We start from the raw sequence: 26,400 nt of genomic DNA, 5'->3' as shown, positions 1-26,400 counted from the left end.
AGTTATCAACAAATGTCCTTCAATTTTGTCTCTTGAGTTAGATACTACTGAGTTCTATCACATTTTAATGAACTGATAATGGCCAAAGAAACTATTCTAACCATACAAAATGACTGAATTTATTTTATGAAGCTAATATATCACTGATAATGAAGCCTCCAAAAAATTAGAAATGTAAGAAAACTGTAATTCAAACTCCCTGTGAATATAAATGTAGAACTTAAAATGCTAGCAAGCCAAATTCAGCAATAGAATCATTGTATCATCCACTTTGAGGTAAGGATATTACACCACTTAAAGGAAGTAATACACTGTTCATGTAAACAGATAAACTACCGAAAAAATCATAACAGGTGCTAAAATATTTATTTAAATTCAACACCCATTTCTGTAATGTTTAAAATGATAGAACCTTAACATCTTACAGATGATTAAACAAAGGGAACAAGGAAATACTTTCATTAAAATCAAGATTATATTAATATTTACTATTACTTTTTAACACTCCTGTTCTGGTTCTAGGCAGTATGTAAGGCATAAAATGAATTACAGTAACACTAAATTATAATTATTATAATTATTTTATTTTAAAAAAATATTTGAGCACTAGAGCAGAGGGAAGAGGCAGAGATAGAGGGAGAAGCAGAATCCCTACTGAGCAGGGAGCCTGATGTGCGGTTCCATCCTGGGTTCCCAGGATTATGACATGAGCCACAGGAAGATGCTTAACCAACTGAGCCACCCAGGTGCCCCGATTTTCTAATGATATGCTAATATACCTCAAAAGCCCAAGATAGTTACTTTTAAAAATGTAATCATTCTAGTACTGGGTTGTTTAGTGTCATCCCCAAACTCATATCCTGTGAATGTGACCTTAGTTTGGAAGCAGGGTCTTTGTAGATGTACTGAGTTAAAATGAGGTCATATTAGATTAAGGTACTCCCTAACCCAATGCCTGTTTTTCTTTTAAGAAGAGGGAAGTATGGACATAGACACCCAGAGGGAAGATAGTGTAAGAATACACAGAGAAAATGCCATGTGATTGAAGGGATGTATCTATAAACCAAGGAATGCTCAGATTGCCAGTAACCACAAGAAGCTATAAAGAGACTGGGAAGTATTTTCCACTAGAGCCATCAGGGAGAATGTGGCACTGTGGACACATTGATTTCAGACTTCTAGCCTTAGCAGCTTTGAGGGAATGAATCTCTATTGTTTAAAGCTGCTCATTTTGTTGTACTTTAGTATGGAAGTGCTAAGAAACTAATACAATCCTCAAAGTCACAAAGCTAAGAAAGTGTCCCATTTATACCTGGAAACTAACTTCTCAAATTTCCCTTTTTTCTTTTTTTTCTTGTTTTTTTTTTTTTTGTTTGTTTGTTTTTTTGTGTTTGTTTTTCTTCTTATATATTTTAATAGCATTTGTAAACCTTGTCCTGAGCATCATCAGTGTAGTAATCTACACAATACTCATAGTTCTACTAAATGAATAAGTAAATATAAATACATAGCTCCCTTAAAAAAATTGGGAATATTTTTTGTCATATAGTTTCCATGTTGTGAGAATTGTGGGAATTCTCAGAGCTAGTGTGTTAATAATATGTTAGTGTTTTTAAATCTACCAAAGAAGGATATAATTTATCAGATTCATCATATTCATTTGACTACAAAACCTTCTTCCTTTGGATGACAAATTGACATCCCTGGGACATTCATATTTAGATGAATTGATAAACTACATCACGCTACCTCAAGAAGAATCAAACCAAAATGGATAACTTCCATCTCTCCATAGTTGTCTACCTATAGACACAGATCTCTTCAAGAATTTCCTCATAGATACATAAATTTTCTTATCCTGTAGTAGTTGTAGATTTCTTTCTTTCTTTCTTTCTTTTTTTGCAGGCCCACCCTGGATCACTGCATACCACATTATAAAGAGAAGTAGTGGCACAGTGTTCCATTTACACCATTCTTCAACTGATAGTTCTGCTACTTATAATGTGATATTTTGCTTAGTATCACACTCTGAACTTCAGCTTTCTCATCAATCAAAATAAAAGAAATAACTATTATACTGAGATGTTGTGGGACTTAAAATAACATAAACAAAGAGAATGTTCAGAATCTGCCACAGATTGTGGTCAAAACACATTAGCCCCCTTTCCAGTTAGTTTCTTATCTTCCTAAATGCGCTTTACTTATAGCATATGCTCAATAAATTTATATTAAATGAATAATTAAATAGGATGGTGAGATCTTAATTTTCAAAATTTGATGATTGGATCTTAAAAGGATTTGCATTATGGTCTTTCAAAATTATGAGGCTTTTTTTTAGTGAGACTGATATCTCATGTTTATGAAGATAGTGATCGATGGAAAAATTATAGCATTTAGAAATGTAGAAATTGGTTTGATGGATGATACAACTATAGACAAAAGTGATCATTGTCTTCCCGATGGCACACCTGTCTGGTGCTGGCATTAATAGCTCCATAAAATCACAGGAATTGGCATCTGTGCAGAAGAATGCTGCCTTTCCCACCTGGCACCCATGGGAATTTGTGAAATATCAAATTATAAGTTGTTCTCACACCACAGTGATGTGAAATCCAAACAGCTTATACCTACTTATTGTATTTTCCACCCTACACATTAGAATTGAAATTTTCAAGGACACATATCTTCAAAACAATGGTACATATCAAAAGAAAAATAGAATTTGCATGATAGAGATTCATAGAGCAGCATTTGTATGATTTTTGAAACAGAATAAGTCTGCTTTTCCCCAGCACAGATTATTTCTTTATACAAGTGGTCTTTCTGGATGCCAGTCTATATGGGAATCTAGGCTTCACGAGCTGTATTTTCCAACACAAGGTCAACTAAATTAGTTACTTCATTTTATAATTTTTAGCTGGGACAACTGTTCAGATTCTTAACTTGATGTTGATTTGGGATTCATTATTATTTTAGTGTATTTACCTCCCAGGCCTTTGAAAGGGTACTTAAGAGAACTTTAGTATCATAAAATAAAGGAGATTATTAGTCTATTGTGGGAAATAGTAAGTTACCAGAATGTTTCAAATGAAATTTTAAAATTGAATCAGCAATTGGATAGAAAATGCCATCCTGTTCATTTGGTAACAGAATTAAGACAGAAAAATGTTCTCTATTCTTGAAAATATTAAAAATTAGTGTTAGCCTGAGTGTTAAATTAAACCATTTTAAAAAGCATATTAGTCATGATGCTTTCTTAAGCTTTTAAATTTTTCGTTCTTTCAACAACTGAAAATTATTAATTTAGGCCATTCTTCATTATTGGGCAAGTGCTTTTGCTGGAGGGTGTGATAAAATTAACTTTCATCTTAGTGTCCTTTATACTCAAATGGTATTGAAACAATAGTAGAGCCCACGTATTTTCAAATTTTCCACCTTATTAGCTACAAAGAGCATAAAAGTTATTTTCTGTATTTAAATAATTGTATTTGACCTATGCTAACTGTAAGAATGCAACCATAAAAAAAGGCATGATTTTGATGCTCAGCACAATTTGGAAATTCTTAGAGTCTTATGTAATAGAATAGTGTAGGATCTTTGTCCCAAAATTGCTGTGGCTTTAGCTGGGATGTGGACCTGCCTTCCTTTGGCCTGTATGCTGAAGAGCAGGGCCCAGAGAGCTTCAGGGCCAGAATCATTCCCATTCTTGTTTACATTAAACTTCCTAAAATATTTGAGTACTTGTTTAATTGAGTTTTCTTAAAGAGACAAGTTTTTATGTAGATGTTTATAAACATGCTGCAGCTTAGATTCTTCTTAAGTGGTTTTGGTTTTTGGACACCATCTCACATATAATTATGATTTTTAAGATTTTCATTTTCACTTTAATATCCAGAGAGAATTTAATAAAGAATTACTATATGCAAAGAATTTTAAAGTATACACTTTATTACTTAAGATCAAATTGGTCATTGGCTTTGTGCTGCATCATGCATATGCATTTAAAAATAAAGAACATGAAATGTATCCTAAATGGGCAATTTTATAAGATACAAGCTCTTAGTAACACAGTGCTCAGTTTTACAACATCATCACTTACCTTTATAGCTTTATAACTTACCAACAGAATTATAGGAAGATGTTTGTGCAGTTCCTAGTCTCGAACTCTGTGTATAAAGATTTTGGAAGTCACAACTCTCTGTTCTAACAAGTCAAAGGCTGAACAGACTAAAAAGAAAATCAAGAACTTTATTGAATCCACAAAAGATGGGAAGACACAGGACAAATGTTCCCAAGATTGAACAGAGGCAAGGTAATATAGGGAGTCACATGTTATTAGATTAGAGATTCAGGAGCAGAATCCAGTAGAGGAACCAGTATCCAGGTAGGAAAGGCTGAACTGGCATTGATGGAAATGCTGGAGCTGCCATATAGACAAGCCCAAGAGCTAAAAACTTCAGGAAACCCACTTATCAGGACATGCTATAATATTGTGAGAGTTATATTTATTTACAATATTATATATAAATATAACATTATGAAGATTTTGACCAGGTTCCCAGTAAATATCAGAGAAAAATCCTTACCTGCTTCAAATAGGAGGAGGGGGAAAAATCATTTTGATTTGAGGGAGAGTGAATGAGAGAGAGAGTACATGAGCAGGGGCAAAAGGAGAGGGAGAAGCAAGCTCCCTGCTCAGCAACGAGGCAGGGCTCAAACCCAGTAGCCCAGGATCATGACCTGAGCTGAAGACAGATGCTTAACTGACTAAGCCACCCAGGCACCCGAAAAAAAACATTTTGAAGTATCACAGAGCACTCTGTTCTTCCTAAAAATATTTTCCCTCAGATAATGAAAGCCTAAACTGCCAGGGTATTATCAGAGCCTAATTGACCTGGTGGAGGGGAAATTTCCATTGCTCACCCTCTCTAGTTGTCCTGTTCCACCTAAGGGGAGGAAGAGGGGTAAAAAGGGTTTCTCACCCTGACAAACCCTTGTGAAGTTCACAGTCTAGAGGTACAGGTTCACTCACAAACTGAAACTAATCATAGAACAATAGAATACTTCCCCTCTCCCCAGACTAAGGCCTATCTACAAGCAGTTCTTTTTATCCAGTATATCATTTCCAGTTATGAAGAAAATATCCCATGACATACTAAAAGACAATAAAAATAAAAACCAAGACAAAAACCTGAAATTTGAAGAGACAGAGAAAGCACAAGAAAGATACATGACAGGGATGTTGGAATTATCAGACCAGGTATTTCAAATAACTATGGTTAATATGCTAAGACTTCTAGTGGATAAAACAGCATGTAAGCAAAGATGGGCAATGTAAATAGAGAGATGGAGGTCCTGAGAAAGAATCAGAAAAAAATCCTAGAGCTCAAAAACATTGTGACAGAAGTGAAGAATGGCTTATTGGTAGCCTGGACACAGATAAAGAATGATGTCTGAGCTAGAGGACATTACAACAGAAACTTCCAAAACTGAAAAGCAGAGAGAACAAAGACTGAGAAAACACAACAGATTATCCAAGGACTTTACAACATGAGGTGTAATGTATAGAGTGGGGATACAAGGAAGAGAAGAAATAAGAGAAGGAAGAGAAAAAGGAATGGAAGAAACTTTTGGAAGAATAATGACTGTGAATTTCCCACCAAATGAATGTTGGACAGAAAACCACAGCAGAGAACATGAAGCAGGATAAAGGAAAAAAAAAAAACAAAAAACAAAAAACCCTATGCCTACGCATATCATTCCTAAGATACAGAAAATCAGTGAAATCCTTAGAGAAATCAGAGGGATAAGACACTTTACCTAAAGAAGAACAAAGGTAAGGAGTATACATCTCTGAAATTGTACAAATGAGAAGAAAGTAGACTGAAATATTTAAGGTGTTGTGGGAGAAAAACAACAAAGAACTACCAACCTGGAATTTGCACCCAATGAAGTCATCCTTCAAATTGAAGGACAAATACTGTCTCAGACAAACACATATTGAGGTTTTTGTTTTCTTTTTTTCCCCCCGGAAAACTTACTTTGCAAAAAAAAAAAAAAAATGTTTTTAGAAGAAGGAAAATGATATAAATCAGAAACTCAGATTTACCTAAGGGAAAGAGAGCCTTGGAGAGGAAGCAAAGATAAAAACTTCTCAAATTACCAAGGATAAATAAGGACATTACATAATAATGCCTTTGCTTCCTCAAGGAGGCAAGACCATTCTTAATATGTATGCACCTAACAGTAGAATGTCAAACAACATGACACAAAAAATAATAGAATTGCAAGGAGAATAGATGAATCCACTATCATAGCTGAAGACTTCTACACCCATCTATCAGAAATGGATAGATCTATCAGGCAAAAAATCAAAGGTCATAGTTGAACTCATTAAGTCTTGCTATTCTAGAAGTGGAAGAAAACATTTAAGCAGTGTTTGTAATAAAATATCGTTAAGGACCTGGGAGAGAGAGTTGGTATTTCATGCAACTTAAACCAATTAATTTCTGCGGCTTATTATAATAAATTCCAATTAGTACACTTTTTACTTTTTCACAATTTTCTCATCTCTAAAATAAGGATTATGTTTTAGAAAACAATTACAGTGATTAATAACTTTTGCTTTAGGCAGCATTTCCCAAGCCAAAAGCGTATAGAATAGAATAAGAAACTTCCCAAATTCCCTACCAGGACCTGAGGAGCAAAGATGAGAAGAAAGAAGAAAGAAAATTACATTGACCAAATAGGTACTTGGAGGAGGAAGTGTGTGTAATGCTAAAATAGCTTCTTATTGATTTTGGGATGAGGAACCAGATTTGTGGAGAAATAAACTTCCACAAGCCATGGAAATAGCTCTGTGTAACACACGAAAATACTCTTTTTTTTTTTTTAGTCAAAAAGACTTTATTGAGAATTTGAATGTTTGAGAAGTTTATTAAAAATGTCAGAAGGTCCTAAAGCATATGCCTAAATAGGATCACAGATTACTATTAAACTTAATGTTTCATTATTTATTTAACTGAGGTGGTAGCAAAGGGTTCCAAATGCAAAAAACATCAGGTTATGTAGTTGTTAGCAAAACTTTGCTCCTTTAATTTTGAGAAGTTTAACTGTTTCATGTAGTCAGAGACCTGATAAGGACAAAACAGAAACTTTGCTTACAATTTCTTATTAAGAGCAGAGCAGTGCTCCAAAAGAACTTTGTCTTTTTAGCAAAGAGAAAAGTCAAGTTTCAGTTTTATAGCAGTGTACTTTTAAAACTCATTTATTACAATCCTAATTGATCCTGACCCCGGAAAAAATTTTTCCAGAGCATCTCCTTCACAAATCTTTTTTTTTTTTTTTAATTTTATTTATTTATTTGAGAGAGAACATAGAAGGAGAGTGGGATGGAGAAACAGATTCAACTGTGCAGACAGCCTGGTGCTAGACTCAGTCCCAGGACCCTGAGATCATGACCTGAGCTGAAGGCATGTTCTTAACCAACTGAGCCCCCCAGGCACCCTTCTCCTTCACAAATCTTTTACATTTTTTTCTTTTTCTTTTTCAATGCAGATTTTGTTGTAAGTTTTTTCTCTCTAAATAACCAGTTTCATTTTAGGACAAAATTAGTTTCTTTTCCCTTAACAAAAATTTCATTCCTATTTTCATTCTTTATGCCTTTTTATGAATCTCTTACTTTCTCATATACAGAGTGGCTTCTCTGATCCATTCTAGCATCTTAATTACATTTATCATAATTTGAATTCTTAGAAAACTTAGTTTCTAAAAACCAAGTAGTAACCAATTGTGAACTATCCTACTCCCACATCTTCCTAAGCCTCTCTTGATAATTAGCTTTTATTTTACCTGAGCTTATTAGTTAAATTCATGTTGCAAGTGGTGCAGTTTGCCAGCAAAAGTGATTTAAGATAATGGTTGATTTTTGTCTCAGGAAATTTTCATGGGTAATTGTTAGAACAAGTCAAGTTGGTTGAAAGATGAAAAGCATAGTAGACAAACTATTAAATAGCTTTCAAAATATTTGGTAACATAAAACTTTGACGTTTTACTAGGTTAAATAATAAATTGGGTTGAATTTATTGATATCTAAATCTTTTCCAAATAAGATAAAATGCTGAAACATTAATTACTAAACATAAGTTTAAAATATTCTATTTTAATGCTAGTGTCAGGATAATATTCCAAGGTGTTGAGTATTACATGATGGATCAAGATCACTGTAATTTTGTATGGCATCTTAAAGTCAGCTAATTTCCTTTTTCTCTCTACCCTAAATTGGGAAATGTTTTCCAGGTACCTCAAATGGGTGCTGTAATTTTGAATTTGACCTTTGTTCTTGGGAGCAGGAGCAGGATGATGACTTTGACTGGAATCTGAAAGTTAGCAGCATCCCTACTGTAGGCATAGATCCAGCTGCTGATCACACCATACAAAACTCCTCTGGACATTACATCTTCATAAAGAGCTGGTTCCCTCAGCAGCCCATGATAGCAGCCAGAATTTCAAGCCCAGTCATAAGTAGATGAAACAAAAACTACAAGGTGAGAAAAAAACCCAGAAATGTTATAAGTGACTGCTGATAGAGGTAATACAGAAAATGCAATGACCAGGATCAAACCAAAGCTGAAACATGAATTTCTTCAACCTAGGACATGTATGGGAAGGAGAAAGTAAAACAAGAATGAAAGAGAGGGGCTGTTAAAACCATGGGAAGCATTATCCTATTGATGAATTCCATAGATATTTGAATTTGGAAACTACTGGAAAACTTCATGGTTATTATCTGTAATTATGCATAGTACGAAATAAGTAAAATGCAGTTGCTTCCCCTCAACGAATTAGTACTTACTATAATTAGGAGAATGTCACCGTCAGAAAGAAAATTCAAGCAGTTTATAGTTAAATATTCCCAAGAATGAATGTTAGAGATAGTTGGAGCCACTATCAAATGGTTGAAGAAGACTTCATGAAAAAGTAAAGACTAAAATTAGCCCTAAAGAAGGTAGAAGAACTTCCTAGGCAAGAAGAAAAGATGGTTTGGCCATTATCCCTTGGAACTTTTAAAGGAAAATGTTAGTACTACTAAAAATATAAATAGGATTGTATTGCTCTTTGGGACAACCAGCCTCTATGATGACTGTGTATTTTCAGGTCCTCCCTTTCTCTCTATTGATTGTTTTTACTTCACAAAGGGTTTAAGTTAGCTGAATTAGGATCTAAACTTCACTTTACACATAATGTAAATTAAATGCTCAGGGATGACTTCACAAGAATTTTGCTTACAAGAATGGTAATATGAATAAATGTGCCATCTATTTATATCTACAATGAGAAACGTGATTTCTGTAAGATCTGAACACACATATTTGGACTGGTGTTTTCTCCAGGGTCTACACACTGAAAGGAAAGCAAATTACATCCAAAAAGTTGCGAGCTGATCAAAGAGACCGAGACAGGCTGGGAGACAATAAGATGATTGAGATCTTTATTGTCATCCAGATGTAATATTTTTGTGTACCTGGCTCTGCCACAAAGCTCTAAACTTTACTCCAAAGCTCCTCAAATAACCTGCACCCATTACAGATGTTTGCATCTCTGATTTATACTGACCAGTATATATACTGACTTCCTACCATTGTTGTGCTTTTAATACATGCTAAACTTTTAGTTTGTATTGGATGTTTTTCTGTCTTATCTTAAGTTGGTTTCATAGTTTAACTCTCAACGGGTAACCTCATTTCTATTTCTTCAGGGACATTTGATAGAATTTTCATGATTAGAGTTTTAGAGAGATAACAACAGTCTAGAGTAGATATAACAAACAGAGTAACATTAAACTTTATCTAGTGCGTTTGGCAAAAAAAAAGTGTTTTTTTTAAGATTTTATTTATTTATTCACAAGAGACAGAGAGAGAGAGGAAAGAAAAAAAGGAAGGAAGGAAGGAAGGAAGGAAGGAAGGAAGGAAGGAAGGAAGGAAGGAAGGAAGGAAGGAAGGGGCAGAGACACAGGCAGAGAGAGAAGCAGGCTCCATGCAGGGAGGCTGATGTGGGACTCCATCCCAGGTCTCCAGAATCATGCCCTGGGCTGAAGGCAGTGCTAAACCGCTGAGCCACCCGGGCTGCCCCCCCAAAAAAGAGTTTTAATCAAATATATTTCTGTCTGTTTTTGTTGTTTTCCAAATTACTTGATAACTTTCTCAAAAACAAAGCCCAAGCACACCGGATTTTTATATGTCAAGTCTTTATATATCTCTCTACATCCATAAGATATTCTGAAATTTGCAAATTTGTTTTAGTCTTAGAAAGCTAATTAAAAATTAAATATAAAATGTATAGAATTCCAGCTTGACTTCTCAGCTTTTCTATGTAGGCTTCTTGTGAAAACGCTCCAAAGGTTTGTTTTTCATACTCTAGCAACTCAGGATTTTATCTCTCTCTATTTTTCCCTGGTCCTGGAACTGTAGTCCCTACTGTTTTAAACACCTGTGTGAGAATAATGAAATATGCCTAGAAGAAATGTCAAAAAAATTAATGATGAATGGTTTATTTTATGAATATTTATGATATAGATTGAATACAAAGAAGTGAGGAAAGGTCATGCTGGGAATGATTGTGTCGCTCATATAAAAAATATGTATATCAGGTAAGCAATAGTGACCTCCCAAATTTTCATGAAAATCCTTTCTGTCACTTGACCTTGTAGAATACCTTCAAGCAGAACAAAATCAAATTGAAGATTTTTCTTCCTTTTGAGGGATGAGGGGTGGGTGGAATGAGACAGATGGATGTGGGTAGAGATGAGACCTTTGAGTAACTCTGAAATTTCCATTGAAAGTGCCTCTCTACAAGAATTTAGTACTTAGAAGAGTTTTATTCCCTCACAATGCCCTGTGATTAGACCATGTTGTTGTCAAGTATTTTGTGTAAAAATAGAGGGGTTTATATGTTTGTTTGCATGCTAGCTACATAGGATCATTCAAAAAGTGACCTCGAGAAGACAGGGAAATATTTCCTGTGACATGAAACATGGGCCTGACATTTGTTGCACAAATAAGACAAAATAAGGCAGAGCCCTAGAAAGACCATTTCTGTGACTGCAGGGAATCCAAAAAGACATGTTATGCCCATCAGACAGGCCTAAGCCCCTTATGTTCTTACTCTAAGGAGTCATGTGACCCAGATTTCATGGGTCCTCTCCCAGAACAAGTCATAATGATCACAGAGCTCATGTTGGAAAGGTTTGTCAACAGAAGGAACCATTTTGGATTACAGAAGAGTACCTGCAGATTTCATCAGCTGGGAAATTTGAGTAGAGTCACTTCACATGGCTTACCTATTCTCAGTTGATGCTTTTTGAAGTGTGCATTGCATATTTTGTTTAATCGAATTCTTTACCCTTAAGCACCTTCGTTTCTTTATTTCTCTAGAGTGTAATATCCATGACTATTACTGTTTCAATAAAAATGTCTTTTTCCTGTGTGATCATTCACCTTTACTGTGTTCATTCATATACATGACAAGACAAAAGCTTGAAAATGCTCTTGAGTTCCTATTATTTCTAACCTGCACTGTTGTTTCTTTGAGAACTTCCCCTGACTTTTCCCTTCTGTGTGATAATTACTAAAAATTTGGTGAACTCCCATCTTTGAAACATTAGGATGTTAATACTTGCAAATACTTATATTAATTTTTCTTTGGTGGGAAAATACCCTAGGCTGCTCTCTGCCATCATGTTTCTAGCATTTCAACTAAATTTGGGTAATGCTGTTCTGGTAGCTTGATGGCGTATAGTAGAGTCCTGAAGATCTTGTCAGACTAAAAGTGTGTTTCAAGTGCAAGAATGTAGTAGAATAAGCAACAGCACACTCTACTATTTTAAAGAAAATGATTTAAATTTTATGAGACTCAGCCATTAGAAACGACAAATACCCACCATTTGCTTTGATGTGGATGGAACTGGAGGATATTATGCTGAGTGAAATAAGTCAATCGGAGAAAGACAAACATTATATGGTCTCATTCATTTGGGGAATATAAAAAATAGTGAAAGGAAAAAATAGTGAAAGGGAATAAAGGGGAAAGGAGAAAAAATGAGTGGGAAATATCAGAAAGGGAGACAGAACATGAGAGACTCCTAACTCTGGGAAATGAACTAGGGGTGGTAGAAAGGGAGGTGGGTGGGGGGTGGGGGTGACTGGGTGAAGGGCACTGAGGGGGGCACTTGATGGGAGGAGCTCTGGGTGTTATTCTATATGTTGGCAAATTGAACACCAATAAAAAATAAATATATAAAAAATTTTATGAGACTGAAAATGGTCTTCTTTACTTCCTACTATTGCTTAATCATGGAAAGTCCTTAGATAATGAATCACTTTTCATGATATTTTATTCCTTAGACAGTGGACTTTAAGAGTTTATCAAGGAATCTGCATTTAAAAGTCAGATGAAAAATAAACTCTGCTCAATTTTCCCCCCAAATCTTATTTGATTCTTACTGCTTTGTTTTCCACATACTATAACTTCTAATTTAAGGTTGGCCTAACTTCACTCACAGAACAATAGGACATGCAGATCTAGTTTTCCTTTTTCCTTTAGGAGTCTGTTCACAAAGGAGAGGGCAATATAATATAAAGTAAAGTAGAATTGTACTAATTAAATGCAATATTCCTATCTTTGGTTACAGATAATTTTTCATTATCACATGTATGGAAATGGCGTTGGGGCACTTGCCTTGATCCGGGTATCAGTCTCGAACGAAACTAGGGTCCTACTTAAACTCACCGTAGAACAAGGCAATTTCTGGCAGCAGAAAGAACTATCAGTCTGGTGATGAGGACTTCCAACTCAAATTTGAAGGCAGAGTTGATGAAGGACACCATGGGGATATTGCCCTGGATGACATCGTGCTTACAAAGAGTTGTCTGTCATTCCATCATTCCATGAAAGAAGAACTCACAGAAACTCTTCCAACAGGTACATCTTATGTTGTGATTGTTCGGTATTTTTACAGAGTGGAAGGTGGAAAGGAAGGAAAGAAATGGAAAAGAAATGATATAAACACCTAGTAATATTTTGGTCTCATAAAGAAAAACAATCTTAAAAAAATATTTCAAGGGATCCCTGGGTGGCGCAGCGGTTTGGCGCCTGCCTTTGGCCCAGGGCACGATCCTGGAGACCTGGGATTGAATCCCACGTCGGGCTCCCTGCATGGAGCCTGCTTCTCCCTCTGCCTGTGTCTCTGCCTCTCTCTCTCTCTCTGTGTGACTATCATAAATAAATAAAAAAAAAAAATTAAAAAAAAAAAATTTCAAGCTTTGACTCCTAATGCTGTCCTCTCAGTTTTCTCCAAGCTTCGGTATGTTTACCAGTTTCTGATTTCTGTTTAGTCAGTTGCTTTGTAGATCAGTAAAAGGAGAGAAGACTCGTTTGTTTGCAGTCTGATTCAGAATTCAGTTTTTTATAAATATCATTTACTCAATAAAATATAAAAACATCAAGAACAGAGTTATTTGATTTTAGTTAGGCATGGCTATGAATGTGCCATTTACTTTATTCTTTTTAGACCTGCAGACATGAATTTGATTTGAACGATTGTGTTGGGATCCCTGGGTGGTGCAGCGGTTTAGTGCCTGCCTTTGGCCCAGGGCGCGATCCTGGAGACCCGGGATCGAATCCCAAGTCGGGCTCCCGGTGCATGGAGCCTGCTTCTCCCTCTCCCTGTGTCTCTGCCTCTCTCTCTTTCTCTCTGTGTGACTATCATAAATAAATAAAAATTAAAAAAAAATTTTTTTGAACGATTGTGTTTACATATTTAAATAGTTTAGGATTAAATAGTTTAGTAGATTGAATATGTCCATATACTCTTTTTTTTTTAAATTTATTTATTTATGATAGTCAGAGAGAGAGAGAGAGAGAGAGAGGCAGAGACACAGGCAGAGGGAGAAGCAGGCTCCATGCACCGGGAGCCCGATGTGGGATTCGATCCCGGGTCCCCAGGATCGCGCCCTGGGCCAAAGGCAGGCGCCAAACCGCTGCGCCACCCAGGGATCCCCATATACTCTTTTAAATTAAAATATCCTTTGGTAACTTGTCTAAAGAATTTTATTAAAATGTTGAGTTAGTATATACTCAATATAAAATGTTTAGTGACAATGTTGTAAAAAGTGGAAATAGCAAGCACCATTAATCCACATGATATACCAGGGGTATGGAATGAGAACAAATGCAGTATATATTATTAAAATGATAAAACATAAGATTTTGACAATTGATATGACCTATTAATATTTCAACTGTGAGTTTAGTAAAGAAAGCAAAAGTGCCATTCCTTTGCTATAGAAATTATATCTTTTATAATTAGTGAAGACAAAAGTGCTTTATTTATTTATTTATTTATTTATTTATTTATTTATTTATTTTATTGGAGCTCAATTTGCCAACATTTAACATAACACCCAGTGCTCATCCCACCAAGTGCCCCCCTCAGTGCCCATCACTCAGTCACTTCACCCCCCCACCCCCGCCCACCTCCCTTTCCATACCCCTTGTTCATTTCCCAGAGTTAGGTGTCTGCCATGTTTTGTCACCCTTACTGATATTTTCACTCATTTTCTCTCTAAAAGTGCTTTAAAAAGAATGTTTGCTCTGGCTTTTAGCATGGTAGATGGAATAAAGAACATTGCATTTCTGCCTTTACTTCTCCATTCATGTCAAAGGGAGCATTTTAATTTTAAGAGGAAACTTCTAGATAAGTGCTTCCCACTTGACAACTAGTTGAACAGAGTCTTTTTCTGACATGTTCCTAGCACTATGTGGGATAGCATAGAGAAGAACAAATGAATATTTGAAGGCTGTTTAGAGATAAGTATCCTTATATAAATGTAATGCAGGAGCATTTCAGATGCCTCAGACTTAATCTTCTTCCTGGAGAAAAGCTTTGCTTTCCATTCTGTGTCGACTATTTGGATGGCAGCTGTACTAGCTTGTGTATAGGTCTAGTATTTTGAAAAAATAATCTTATAGCATCTAAGTAGTAAGGGAGCAAGTTTATATTGAACCACCTCAAACTTTAATGAACAACTACAAAGTAGGATCCAAGAGGAACAAGCCAGTCTTGTTGGGAATATCACATTCTTAAATTGTGAAATCTTGGCTAAAAGTTATTTTAAAACAACTTCCAAAAGGAAAATTTAAAAGTATTATAAAGTGGCATAAAATATATATTATCAAATGAAGGGTGTATTTTAATAACAGTAGAATTCTTTGTATATCTTTATAGATACTTGAGGTATCATATTACATTTTTTGATGAATGGAAAATAAAAGAATCTCTGCTCTTAAGAATAAATCAGTATGGTAAGGGGAGTAGGAGAAACACTTCAAATAACTCTAATATTAGATAGGCTATAATTAAATGCCAGGAAAAACAAAAATTTATGAGGATTCAAAGAAAATGAAGGAAACCCCCAATTGAGGACATTGATTTGATACTTATTTATAGGATATGCAGGAGTTTGAACCTGTACCTGGGGCTAGGAAGGAAAGACTCCAGTTGGCAGTATAGGGGCACCATGTGTGGGTACAGTAGACCAAATAATGAATATGGGGAAGAAAGCACTGTAGACAAGCCTACGGCCATGAGACAAGAGAGAGGGTGCCACACAGACTGCCAAGGTGGCCTGTTCTGTGAATGGGTAATTTGCCTGAAGCAGGAACCTTTCACTACGTATCTGTGTAATATTACAGAGGAAATGGGGAGCTAACCTGGGACCACCTTGATATTGGTTTGTTTCCATTGTTTCCCAAAATGAATATACATTAAAAATGTATTGACTGGTCTTAGGAGACAAAAAAAGAAAGAAGGAAGGAAGCAAAGAAAGGAAGGGAAAGCAAAGAAAACAGGAATAGGTAAAAAGAAGGTACAGTATTCATTTGCATTAAAGTATGATAACTGGTAGAAATGGCTGCAGTTAGACACCAAGAAGGGAAAAAAATGAACAAACAAAAAAAGTCTTGATTTATATTATTAGTGAACATTCTGAAAAATAAGGAGAAATATTTTAATTTTTCACAGCTCCCTTAGCTACAATGCCCACATTTAAATGCAGCAGATGAGAAATACGTGTGTATAACATTAATATTCTTATAAACTTAGAGGTATTTGTAACTGTGCCTCCAAAAACTAAAAATTTATGCCTTTGTCTTTGGAAAAGTGAAAAGCTATACCTTGTTTAGACTTGAACTGTCAAGTAATTCTGATAAACTATGACTTCATCATGGGTTTAAAGGACTCTGTTGGAGTCACTGATATTTTTAAAGGAATGCACCCTCTCTCTATGGAGACTTTGGGGTGTTGGTAGAAAGTGGTATCCTGAACACATTACTGATATCATGAATGTCTTACAGAAGTATAGTCATAAATGTAAGCCACATATGTACATTTCTAGTAGTTATATCTTAAAATGTGAAATTAATATGTTTTCATTAACCTAATATATTAAAAAGTATATTTTCAATACAAACACAACAGAAAAATATTGAGATATTTTACATTATTGTTTTCATATTAACTCTTTATTTTTATTTTTTTCATATTAACTCTTTAAATCCAGTGTATATTTTATACTTACAGCACATTTGGGATTAGCTACATTTGGGATTAGCTACATTTCAATTCATTTCATAAGTGAATAGCCACTTATGGCTAATGGTCAAACTAGTAGGCAGTCCAGGATGTGAAATGAATATTATAGGGCACTTTCAGGTCCATCCATGGGTTTCCATGGACAATGTAAAGTTTATGAATATCCAAGAATTGCAGTTGTATTCTTCTTTAAATAGAAGCACAACACCAAATGTGAAAGCACAGCTTCCCTGTTTGAGTAGACTAGCTACTAATCTCAGACTCCTTTCTTACTACTCTGTATTGCATAACTGCCCTGAGACTCAATTTCCTCATCCGTGAAGCAGAGAGAATATCACTTGTTTCTTAGGCCCTTGAAAATAAAGAGGTCACTGCTTCTGTGATTTGCCTAATCTCATGTCTGGTACATGGTAGACATTTTATTCAATAAAATCAACCCATATTATCCTTTGGGCATCTTTGTCAATATTCCTTAGGTGGTGTAGCAATTTGAGAGTAAGTCTTCATTATTTGCACCTTTTTAAGAATATGTCTCTACCATTGGTTTTGACCAAAATATTTTCCTTGCAGAGATTACAAACATAATTTTTTTACACTGCATTGTAATTATTGAATCTTATCACTTACTGACAGTCCAATTAGATATTTTTGAAGTGTCATGAATAATGTGTGTGTACATGTGTATCTTTGAAAGCCTTAATGGTCATTAATTTCTCTTTGCTGCAAAAACATTCAACTTGGAACTTGCACAGATTGAAGGGAGTAAATGGCATTATGTGCCATAAGCAATGGCTACATCCATTAAACTTTTAGAAATGACTCATATTTATGTATTTTTCATCAATATTTATGGGGGTAGGGTAACAACTCCATCAAGGATAGTTTAAAATAGAAAAGATAAGATGAGGCAAAACATATATATTTAGGAAGATGCAATTGAACTGAATCTGGAATCAGTGATTCTAATTAGTCAAATAAGACCAAGGGCTTCATTAGCAAAAGTAATATTAAACTATTATTTAGCCTCTAGAAGTTATATTTAAGAGCTCATTTTGATGGCAGTTTTGCTAATTGCTAAGTGATGTTGGATAAAAGTAATTGTTTAATGAATTTTAATAAGAAAAAGGCAACCAAGATTCCTCTTCTGAATGTCCATATGCAAATTTAGTCACTATCAAATTCTTGTATTGTTGGCAGACATTTAATAAAAAGTCCAACTATGATGGAGGCAGAGAGCAGGTCTATGTGTGTGTGTGCATGTGTGTGTGTGTGTGTATGTTTCAAAATCCCACAGTCATTTCCAAATATGAGTTATACAACAAATATATTTTGGGATATCACATGCTAATCAATTTTTGCTCTAAAAAATGTAAGGCAATGGGCACTAAATGGATTAGTTCCTCTTTGAGGTCACTTATTTCCCTGAAATATTTGGCTGTAATTTAAAAGGCTGCTTGCGAACTACTGATGAGAATGCTGGCGCAGCAACTCAGGCAGAGTCCTGAGTTAGGAAGAATTTGGCTGATTGTACTTGGCTCTAATTTAGTGATCCCTGTACACAATGCTTAGCGCAAAATGCATGTGTCTGAGGTTTAAAGACATGGGCTTGGACCTTTGCACGGCCCAATACAATGTGTAATATCACTTGATCTACTTAACCTCTCTGATTCCTTCCTTGTCTCTAAAAATGGGACTATTGAAATTTACTTCTGAGTAATTTGAAAAATAGTTAAGATAATAATATGCAGTGTGTTTTAAACAATACTTGGCAAATAGTTGGTGTTCAGCAAATGTTACTTTCTTTTTTTCCCCGTTACTCCTCTTTCCTGCTAGAGAGATTACAAAGTTTAACTGTGCACACATTGAAATGTATTAAAAACATATTGCCTACTAGCTGTTTTTTCACCACCATGTACCACTTATTGCTCAAAGCAAGGGTTCAGAACTCCTCTGCCTTTATCATTCCCTTCAAAGAAATTGCCCTCACAAAAGCTTCAAATACCTTGTTACTGAATAAATCACTAAATTCTACCCCTGAAACTAATTTAAAAAATTAATTTGCTGAATTCACTTATTATTCATAATCAATGCAGAGGGAAGAAATATTCCTGAGAATCTCAGAAGTGGATGTTTGGTTGGATATGCTACAGAGAGGAAAGAGAAAAGAAGTTCATTTTTAAATACACAAGCATACTCTTTATAGAGTGTTTTCTAAGTTAATGTTACAGCAGAACACCTGTTGGTCAAATTTATTGCATACTCATATCCCTGTATCTCTTCTTACTCATTTTTTGTTGTTGTTGGTAGAGGGCACTAATATTTATACTGGAAGATATATTTATATCACCCAAAACTCATTAGAATACTCTTTAAGCAGTATATTCTACAGGAAAAATCCTCAAGTCCCATTCCAAATACAATTGGTAGATAAAGATGATTTCAAAATTTCATATAGTGGCAATATATGAACACTCTGTTCAATAAATGAACAGAGGATGTTCATTTTGGGCATTTTTTATGGCTAAAAGAAGGATATCGCAGCAGCAAACATGCTGTGAGCCATTATTTCATCATGCATTATAAGTGAAATCATATGGCATTTGTGTTTCTCCCAGTGGCTTCTCTTAGCATCATACTCTCTAGCCCCATCCAAGTCAAGATTTTATACTTTTTTATGCCTGAGTAATAATCCATGGTATGTATATGTGCATATACACACACATATCTTCTATTTTTTTCTTTTTATTAGCTAATATAGGCATTGTATTAATTTAAAAATTTTCCTTAGTTGTTAAGGTAACCAGCGAATTTTTTTGAAAATTTGTTCTTTCATGTACCTTTACTACAGTATGATTATTTCACAAATAAACTACATAAAAGAAAGTGCTGCTGTGTAGAAAAGGTGTCATTTTTTTTTCTTGAATCATCCAGGATTGGAGGTGTGTTCTATTTATTCTGCAATAGCCAGTTTTTTCCTGCTTCTTCTATTAATAAAACTCAATAGTTAGTTAGGTACATAGCATTTCTTTGCTGCTGTAAATGGAAAAACATGTTATTTCCATGGTTTGAAGATTGAATAATGTATTACAGTTTAATGTAAAGGCATTTAGTATTTTTATGCTAATGAAAATTATGATGTTTTATAAGAGGTATCTTTTTAAAATTTAATTTTTTTCATTGGTATATGGATAAGCAATTAATGGTTTAAAATACTAATCTTGTATATGGCAAGGTTAAATGCATTTATTTAGGTGATTTTTAATTTTTCTCAATAATGTTTTGTAGTTTTTATGGAGAGAGCATTTTTTAAAGATTTTATTTATTTATTCATGAGAGAGAGAGAGAGAGAGAGAGAGAGAGGTAGAGACACAGGCAGAGGGAGAAGCAGGCTCCATGCATGTAGCTTGACGTGGGACTCGATCCCGAGGCTCCATGATCACACCCTGGGCCATAGGCAGCCCTAAACTGCTGAGCCACCGGGCAGCCCAAGGAGAGAGCATTTTATGTAATATTTCAGATGCTAATGATAAAAATGATATTTTTAAGTACTCATTTTAAATGCTAAAGCAAGAATTTCGTTACTTATGTTGTTGACATATGTCATATTAGTTGCGGGTGTAAACATAGTAATTCAACAATTCTGTTCATTACTCAGTGATTACCACAATTAAATGTAGTCACCCTCTGTCACCATACAATGTTATTACAATATTATTGACGATATTTCCTATACTGCCCTTTTGATCTCCTTATTTATTTTATAACTGGAAGTCTGTAGTCCTTAATCCTCTTACAACTATTTTAAGCCCATCACCCCACTCACCTCTGGCAACCCCCAGTTCTCTGTATATGAGTTGATTTTTGTCGGATCATCTGTTTTGTTTTTTAGATTCCACATATAACTGAAATCATATGGTATTTGTTTTTCTCTGACTTATTTCAGTTAGCATAACACCTTCGAGTTCCATCTATGTTGTTGAAAATTATAAAATTTCATTCATTTTTATGGTTAACTAATATCCCATTATGCGTGTGTTTCACATTTTCTTTATCCATTCATCTATCCATGGGTACTTGATTTGTTCCATAGTTTGGCTATTGTAAATAATGATACAGTAAACATAAGGGTGCATATATCTTTACAAATTAGTGCTTTTGTTCTTTTTTTTTTTTTTTGGATAAATACCCAATAGTGGAATTACTGGATCATATGGTATTTCTATTTTTACCATTTTGATGACCTTCAATACTGTTTTTCCACTGTGGCTGCACCAATTTACATTCTTACCGATAATGCATGAGGGTTCCTTTCCTTCACATCCTTGCCAACACTTATTATTACTTGTCTTTTTGACACTAGTCATTCTGACTGATGTGAAGTGATATACCATTGTGGTTTTGATTTATTTTTTGTGTGTATTTTTTATTCGAGTTAGATTTGCCAACATATAGAATAACACCCAGTGCTCATCCTGTCAAGTGCCCCGCTCAGTGCCCATCACCCAGTCACCCAACACCCCTGCCCCACCTCCCCTTCCACCACCCCTTGTTCATTTCCCAGAGTTAGGAGTCTCTCATGTTCTGTCTCCCTCTCTGATATTTCCCACTCATTTTCTCTACTTTCCCCTTTATTCCCTTTCACTATTTTTTATATTCCCCGAATGAATGAGACCATAAAATGTTTGTCCTTCTCTGATTGACTTACTTCATCCAGCATAATACCCTCCAGTTCCATCCACATTGAAGCAAATGGTGGGTATTTGTCATTTCTAATGGCTGAGTAATATTCCATTGTATACATAAACCACATCTTCTTTATCCATTCATCTTTCGATGAACACCGAGGCTCCTTCCACAGTTTGGCTATTGTGGACATTGCTGCTAGAAACATTGGGGTGCAAATGTTTTGGTCTTTCACTGAATCTGTATCTTTGTAGTAAATCCCAGGAGTGCAATTGCTGGGTCATAGGGCAGGTCTATTTTTAACTCTTTGAGGAACATCCACACAGTTTTCCAGAGTGGCTGCACCAGTTCACATTCCCACCAACAGTGCAGGAGGTTTCCCCTGTCTCCACATCCTCTCCAACATTTGTTGTTTCCTGTCTTGTTAATTTTCACCATTCTCTTGGGGATCCCTGGGTGGCGCAGCGGTTTGGCGCCTGCCTTTGGCCCAGGGCGCGATCTTGGAGACCCGGGATCGAGTCCCACATCGGGCTCCCGGTGCATGGAGCCTGATTCTCCCTCTGCCTGTGTCTCTGCCTCTCTCTCTCTCTGTATGACTATCATAGATAAAAAAAAAAAATTTTTTTTCACCATTCTCACTCGTGGGAGGTGGTATCTCACTGTGGTTTTGATTTGTATTTCCCTGATGGCAAGGGATGTGGAGCATTTTCTCATGTGCATGTGGGCCATGTCTATGTCTTCCTCTGAGATTTCTGTTCATGTCTTTTGCCCATTTCATGATTGGATTGTTTGTTTCTTTGGTGTTGAGTTTAATAAATTCTTTATAGATCTTGGATACTAGACCTTTATTTGATAGGTCATTTGCAAATATCTTCTCCCATTCTGTAGGTTGTCTTTTAGTTTTGTTGACTGTTTCTTTTGCTGTATAGAAGCTTTTATCTTGATGAAGTCCCAATAGTTCATTTTTGCTTTTGTTTCCCTTGCCTTCATAGATGTATCTTGCAAGTTGCTGTGGCCAAGTTCAAAAAGGGTGTTGCCTGTGTTCTCCTCTAGGATTTTGATGGATTTTTGTCTCACATTTAGATCTTTCATCCATTTTGACTTTATCTTTGTGTAAGAGAATGTTTTAGTTTCATTCTTCTGCATGTGGCTGTCCAATTTTCCCAGCACAATTTATTGAAGAGACTGTCCTTTTTCCAGTGGATAGTCTTTCCTGCTTTGTCGAATATGAGTTTACCATAGAGTTGAGGGCCCATTTCTGGGTTCTCTAGTCTGTTCTATTGATCTATGTGTCTGTTTTGTGCCAGTACCACACTGTCCCACTGTCCTGATGATAACAGCTTTTTAGTACAACTTGAAATCCAGCGTTGTGATGCCCCCGCCTCTGGTCTTCTTAATCAAAATTCCCCTGGCTATTCAGGGTCTTTTCTGATTGTACACAAATCTTAAGATGATTTGTTCCAATGCTCTGAAGAAAGTCCATGGTATTTTGATAGTGATTGCATTAAATGCGTAAATAGCCCTGGGTAGCATAGACATTTTCACAGTATTAATTCTTCCAATCCATGAGCATAGAATATTTTTCCATCTCTTTGTGTCTTCCTCAATTTCTTTCAGAAGTGTTCTATAGTTTTTAGGGTAGAAATCCTTTACCTCTTTGGTTAGGTTTATTCCTAGGTATCTTATGCTTTTGGGTGCAATTGTAAATGGGATGGACTCCTTAATTTTTCTTTGTTCAGTCTCATTGTTAGTGTATAGAAATTCCACTGACTTCTGGATATTGATTTTGTATCCTGCCACACTGCCAAAATGCTGTATGAGTTCTAGCAATCTTGGGGTGGAGTCTTTTGGGTTTTTTAGTACAGTATCATGTCATCTGCGAGGAGGGAGAGTTTGACTACTTTTTTTGCCAGTTGGAATGCCTTTTATTTCTTTTTGTTGTCTGATTGCTGAGTCTAGGACTTCTAGTACTACGTTGAATAGCAGTGGTGAGAGTGGACATCCCTGTCATGTTCCTGATCTTAGAGGAAAGGCTCCCAGTATTTCCCCATTGAGAATGATACATGCTGTGGGCTTTTCATAGATGGCTTTTAAGATGCTGAGGAATGTTCCCTCTATCCCTACACTCCGAAGAGGTTGGATCAGAAATGGATGCTGTATTTTGTCAAATGCTTTCTCTGCATCATATGATTCTTGTTTTTTTCTCTTGTTGATATGATCTATCACGTTGATTGTTTTATGAGTTTTGAATCAGCCCTGCATCCTGGGGACAAATCCCACTTGGTCATGGTGAATAATTTTCTTAATGTACTGTTGGATCCTATTGGCTAGTATCTTGTTGAGAATTTTTGTATCTGTGTACATCAGGGATATTGGTCTATAATTCTCCTTTTTGGTGGGGTCTTTGTCTGGTTTTGGAATTAAGGTGATGCTGGCCTCATAGAACAAGTTTGGAAGTATTCCGTCCCTTTCTATCTTTCAGAACAGCTTTAATAGAATAGGTATTGTTTCTTCTTTAAAGGTTTGATAGAATTCCTTTGGGAAGCCATCTGGCCCTGGACTTTTGTGTTTTGGGAGGTTTTTGATGACTGCTTCAATTATTGGCCTGGTTCATGTTTTCTGTTTATTGGCCTGGTTATTGGCCTCTTCATGTTTTCTGTTTATTCTTGTTTCAGTTTTGGTAATCTGTGGTTTTCCAGAAATGTGTCCATTTCTTCTCGATTGCCTAATTTATTGTCATATAGCTTCTCATTGGTTGTGATCTTTCCTTTTCATTCATGATTTTATTAGTTTGAGTCTTTTTTCTTTTTAATAAGGCTGGCTAATCTTCTTATGAATTCTTTCAAAGAACCAACTCCTGGTTTTATTGATCTGTTCTACAGTTCTTCTGGTCTCTACTTCATTGAGTTCTGCTTGAATCTTTATTAACTCTCTTATTCTGCTTGGTGCAGGTTTATTTGCTGTCCTTTCTCCAGTTCCTTTAGGTGCAAGGTTAGCTTGTGTATTTTTTTTTCCAGTTTTTGGAGGGGTGCTTGTTTTATGATGTATTTTTCCCTTTAGGACTGCTTTTGCTGTATCCCAAAGATTTTGAATGGTTGTATCTTCATTTTAATTAGTTTCCATGAATATTTTTTAATTATTCTCTAATTTCCTGGTTGACCCATTCATCTTTTAACCTCCACGTGTTTGAGTTTCTTCCAGATTTCACCTTGTGATTGAGTTCAAGTGTCAAAGGATTATGGTCTGAAAATATGCAGGGGACAATCCCAATCTTTTGATACTGGCTGAGATCTGATTTGTGACCCAGTATGTGGTCTATTCTGGAGAAAGTTCCATGTGCACTTGAGAAGAATGTGTATTCAATTGTGTTCGGATGCAAAGTTCTGTGTGTATCTGTGAAATCCATCTGGTCCAGTGTATCATTTAAGTCCCTTGTTTCTTTGGTGATGTTGTGCTTAGAAGATGTCATGCAGAAAGTGCTATGTTGAAGTCTCCTACTATTAGTGTATTATAATTTAATATGTCTTTACTTTGGTTATTAATTGATTGATATACCTAGCAGCTCCCACATTTGGGGCATAAATATTCATGATTGTTAGGTCCTCTTGTTGGATAGACCCTTTAAGTATGATACAGTGTCCCTCCTCATCTCTTACTACAGTATTTGGAATAAACTTAATTTATCTGATATGAGTATTGCTACCCAGCTTTCTTTTGAGGACCATTTGAATGTTAATGGTTCTCCACCCTTTCATTTTCAGGCTGTAGGCATCCTTAGGTCTTAAATGAGTCTCTTGTAGACAGCAAATGAATGGGTCTTGCTTTTTTATCCAGTCTGAAACTCTGCATCTTTTGATGGGATCATTTAGCCCATTCACATTCAGAGTTACTATTGAAAGATATGAATTTAATGTCATCATAATACCTATTCAGTCCCTGTTTTGTGGTTTATTTCTTTGGGCTTCCTCTTTCTTTTACAGAATTCCCCTTATTATTTCTTGCAGAGCCTGTTTTGTGGTCACATATTCTTTCAGTTTCTGCCTATCTTGGAAGCTCTTTATCTCTCCTTCCATTCTGAATGAGAGCCTTGCTGGATAGAGTATTCTTGGTTGCATGTTTTTCTCATTTAGGACCCTGAATATATCCTGCCAGCCCTTTCTGGCCTGCCAGGTCTCTGTGGAGAGGTCTGCTGTTAATCTACTATTTCTATGCATGTAAGTTAGGGATCTCTTGTCTCTTGCTGTTTGAAAGATTTTCTCTTTATCTTTGAAATTTGCAAGTTTCACTATTAAATGTCAAGGTGATGAACGTTTTTTTATTTATTTTGGGGGGGGGACCTTCTATCTCCTGGATCTGAATGCCTGTTTCCCTCCCCAAATTAGGAGAAGGTCTCAGCTATGATTTGTTGAAATATGCTTTCTGGTCCTCTGTCCCTTTTGGCGCCCTCTGGAGCCCCAATTAAACGTAGATTTTCCTTCTGAGGCTGTCATTTATTTCCCTTAACCTTTCCTCATGGTCTTTTAATTGTTTTCCTCTTTTTTTTTTCAGCTTCCTTCCTTGCCATCCTTTGTCTTCTATGTCACTCACTCTTTTTCTACCTCATTAACCCTCATTGTTAGAACCTTTCAGTTTGGATTGCATCTTATTTAATTGATTTTTAATTTTGGCCTGATTAGATCTAAATTCTGCAGTCATGAAGTCTCTTGAATCCTTAATGCTTTTTTCAGAGCCACCAGTAGTTTTATAATTGTGCTTCTGAATTGGCTTTCTGAAATTGAATTGCAATCCAAATTCTATAACTCTGTGGCAGAGAGCACTGTTTCTGATTCTTTCTTTTGTGGTGAGTTCTTCCTTTACTCATTTTGCTAAATGCACAATGGTTGTATGAGTGGGCTGAGTCAAGAATATCAACCACGGATATGTAAATTTCACCCTAGATGATTCTGCCGAGGTTGGACACCAGACATTCAAAACAAAGATCAGAACGATATAACACAAAAGGACCACTAAAGTAAAAAACAAATTTTAAAACAAAATAGTAAAAAAATAAAAGGCCAAGAATCGCAAGG

At 35.6% G+C, this 26,400-nt stretch overlaps 1 protein-coding gene across 1 annotated transcript in view; it reads left to right on the top strand.

Moving 5' to 3' along the window:
• Nucleotides 1-26,400, top strand: part of MALRD1 (MAM and LDL receptor class A domain containing 1) — a 759,283-nt gene that overhangs the window by 329,533 nt on the left and 403,350 nt on the right. Inside the window, 4 exon segments of the mRNA XM_077896425.1 lie at nt 8,299-8,546; nt 12,689-12,828; nt 12,830-13,003; nt 15,506-15,698. Coding sequence (XP_077752551.1) covers nt 8,299-8,546; nt 12,689-12,828; nt 12,830-13,003; nt 15,506-15,698 — 755 coding nt within the window.

This window comes from Canis aureus, chromosome 5 (assembly GCF_053574225.1).
Source record: "Canis aureus isolate CA01 chromosome 5, VMU_Caureus_v.1.0, whole genome shotgun sequence".
Lineage (NCBI taxonomy): Eukaryota > Metazoa > Chordata > Mammalia > Carnivora > Canidae > Canis > Canis aureus.
The sequence above is the reverse complement of the archived record's forward strand: the minus strand, read 5'-3'. Positions and strand labels throughout refer to the sequence as shown.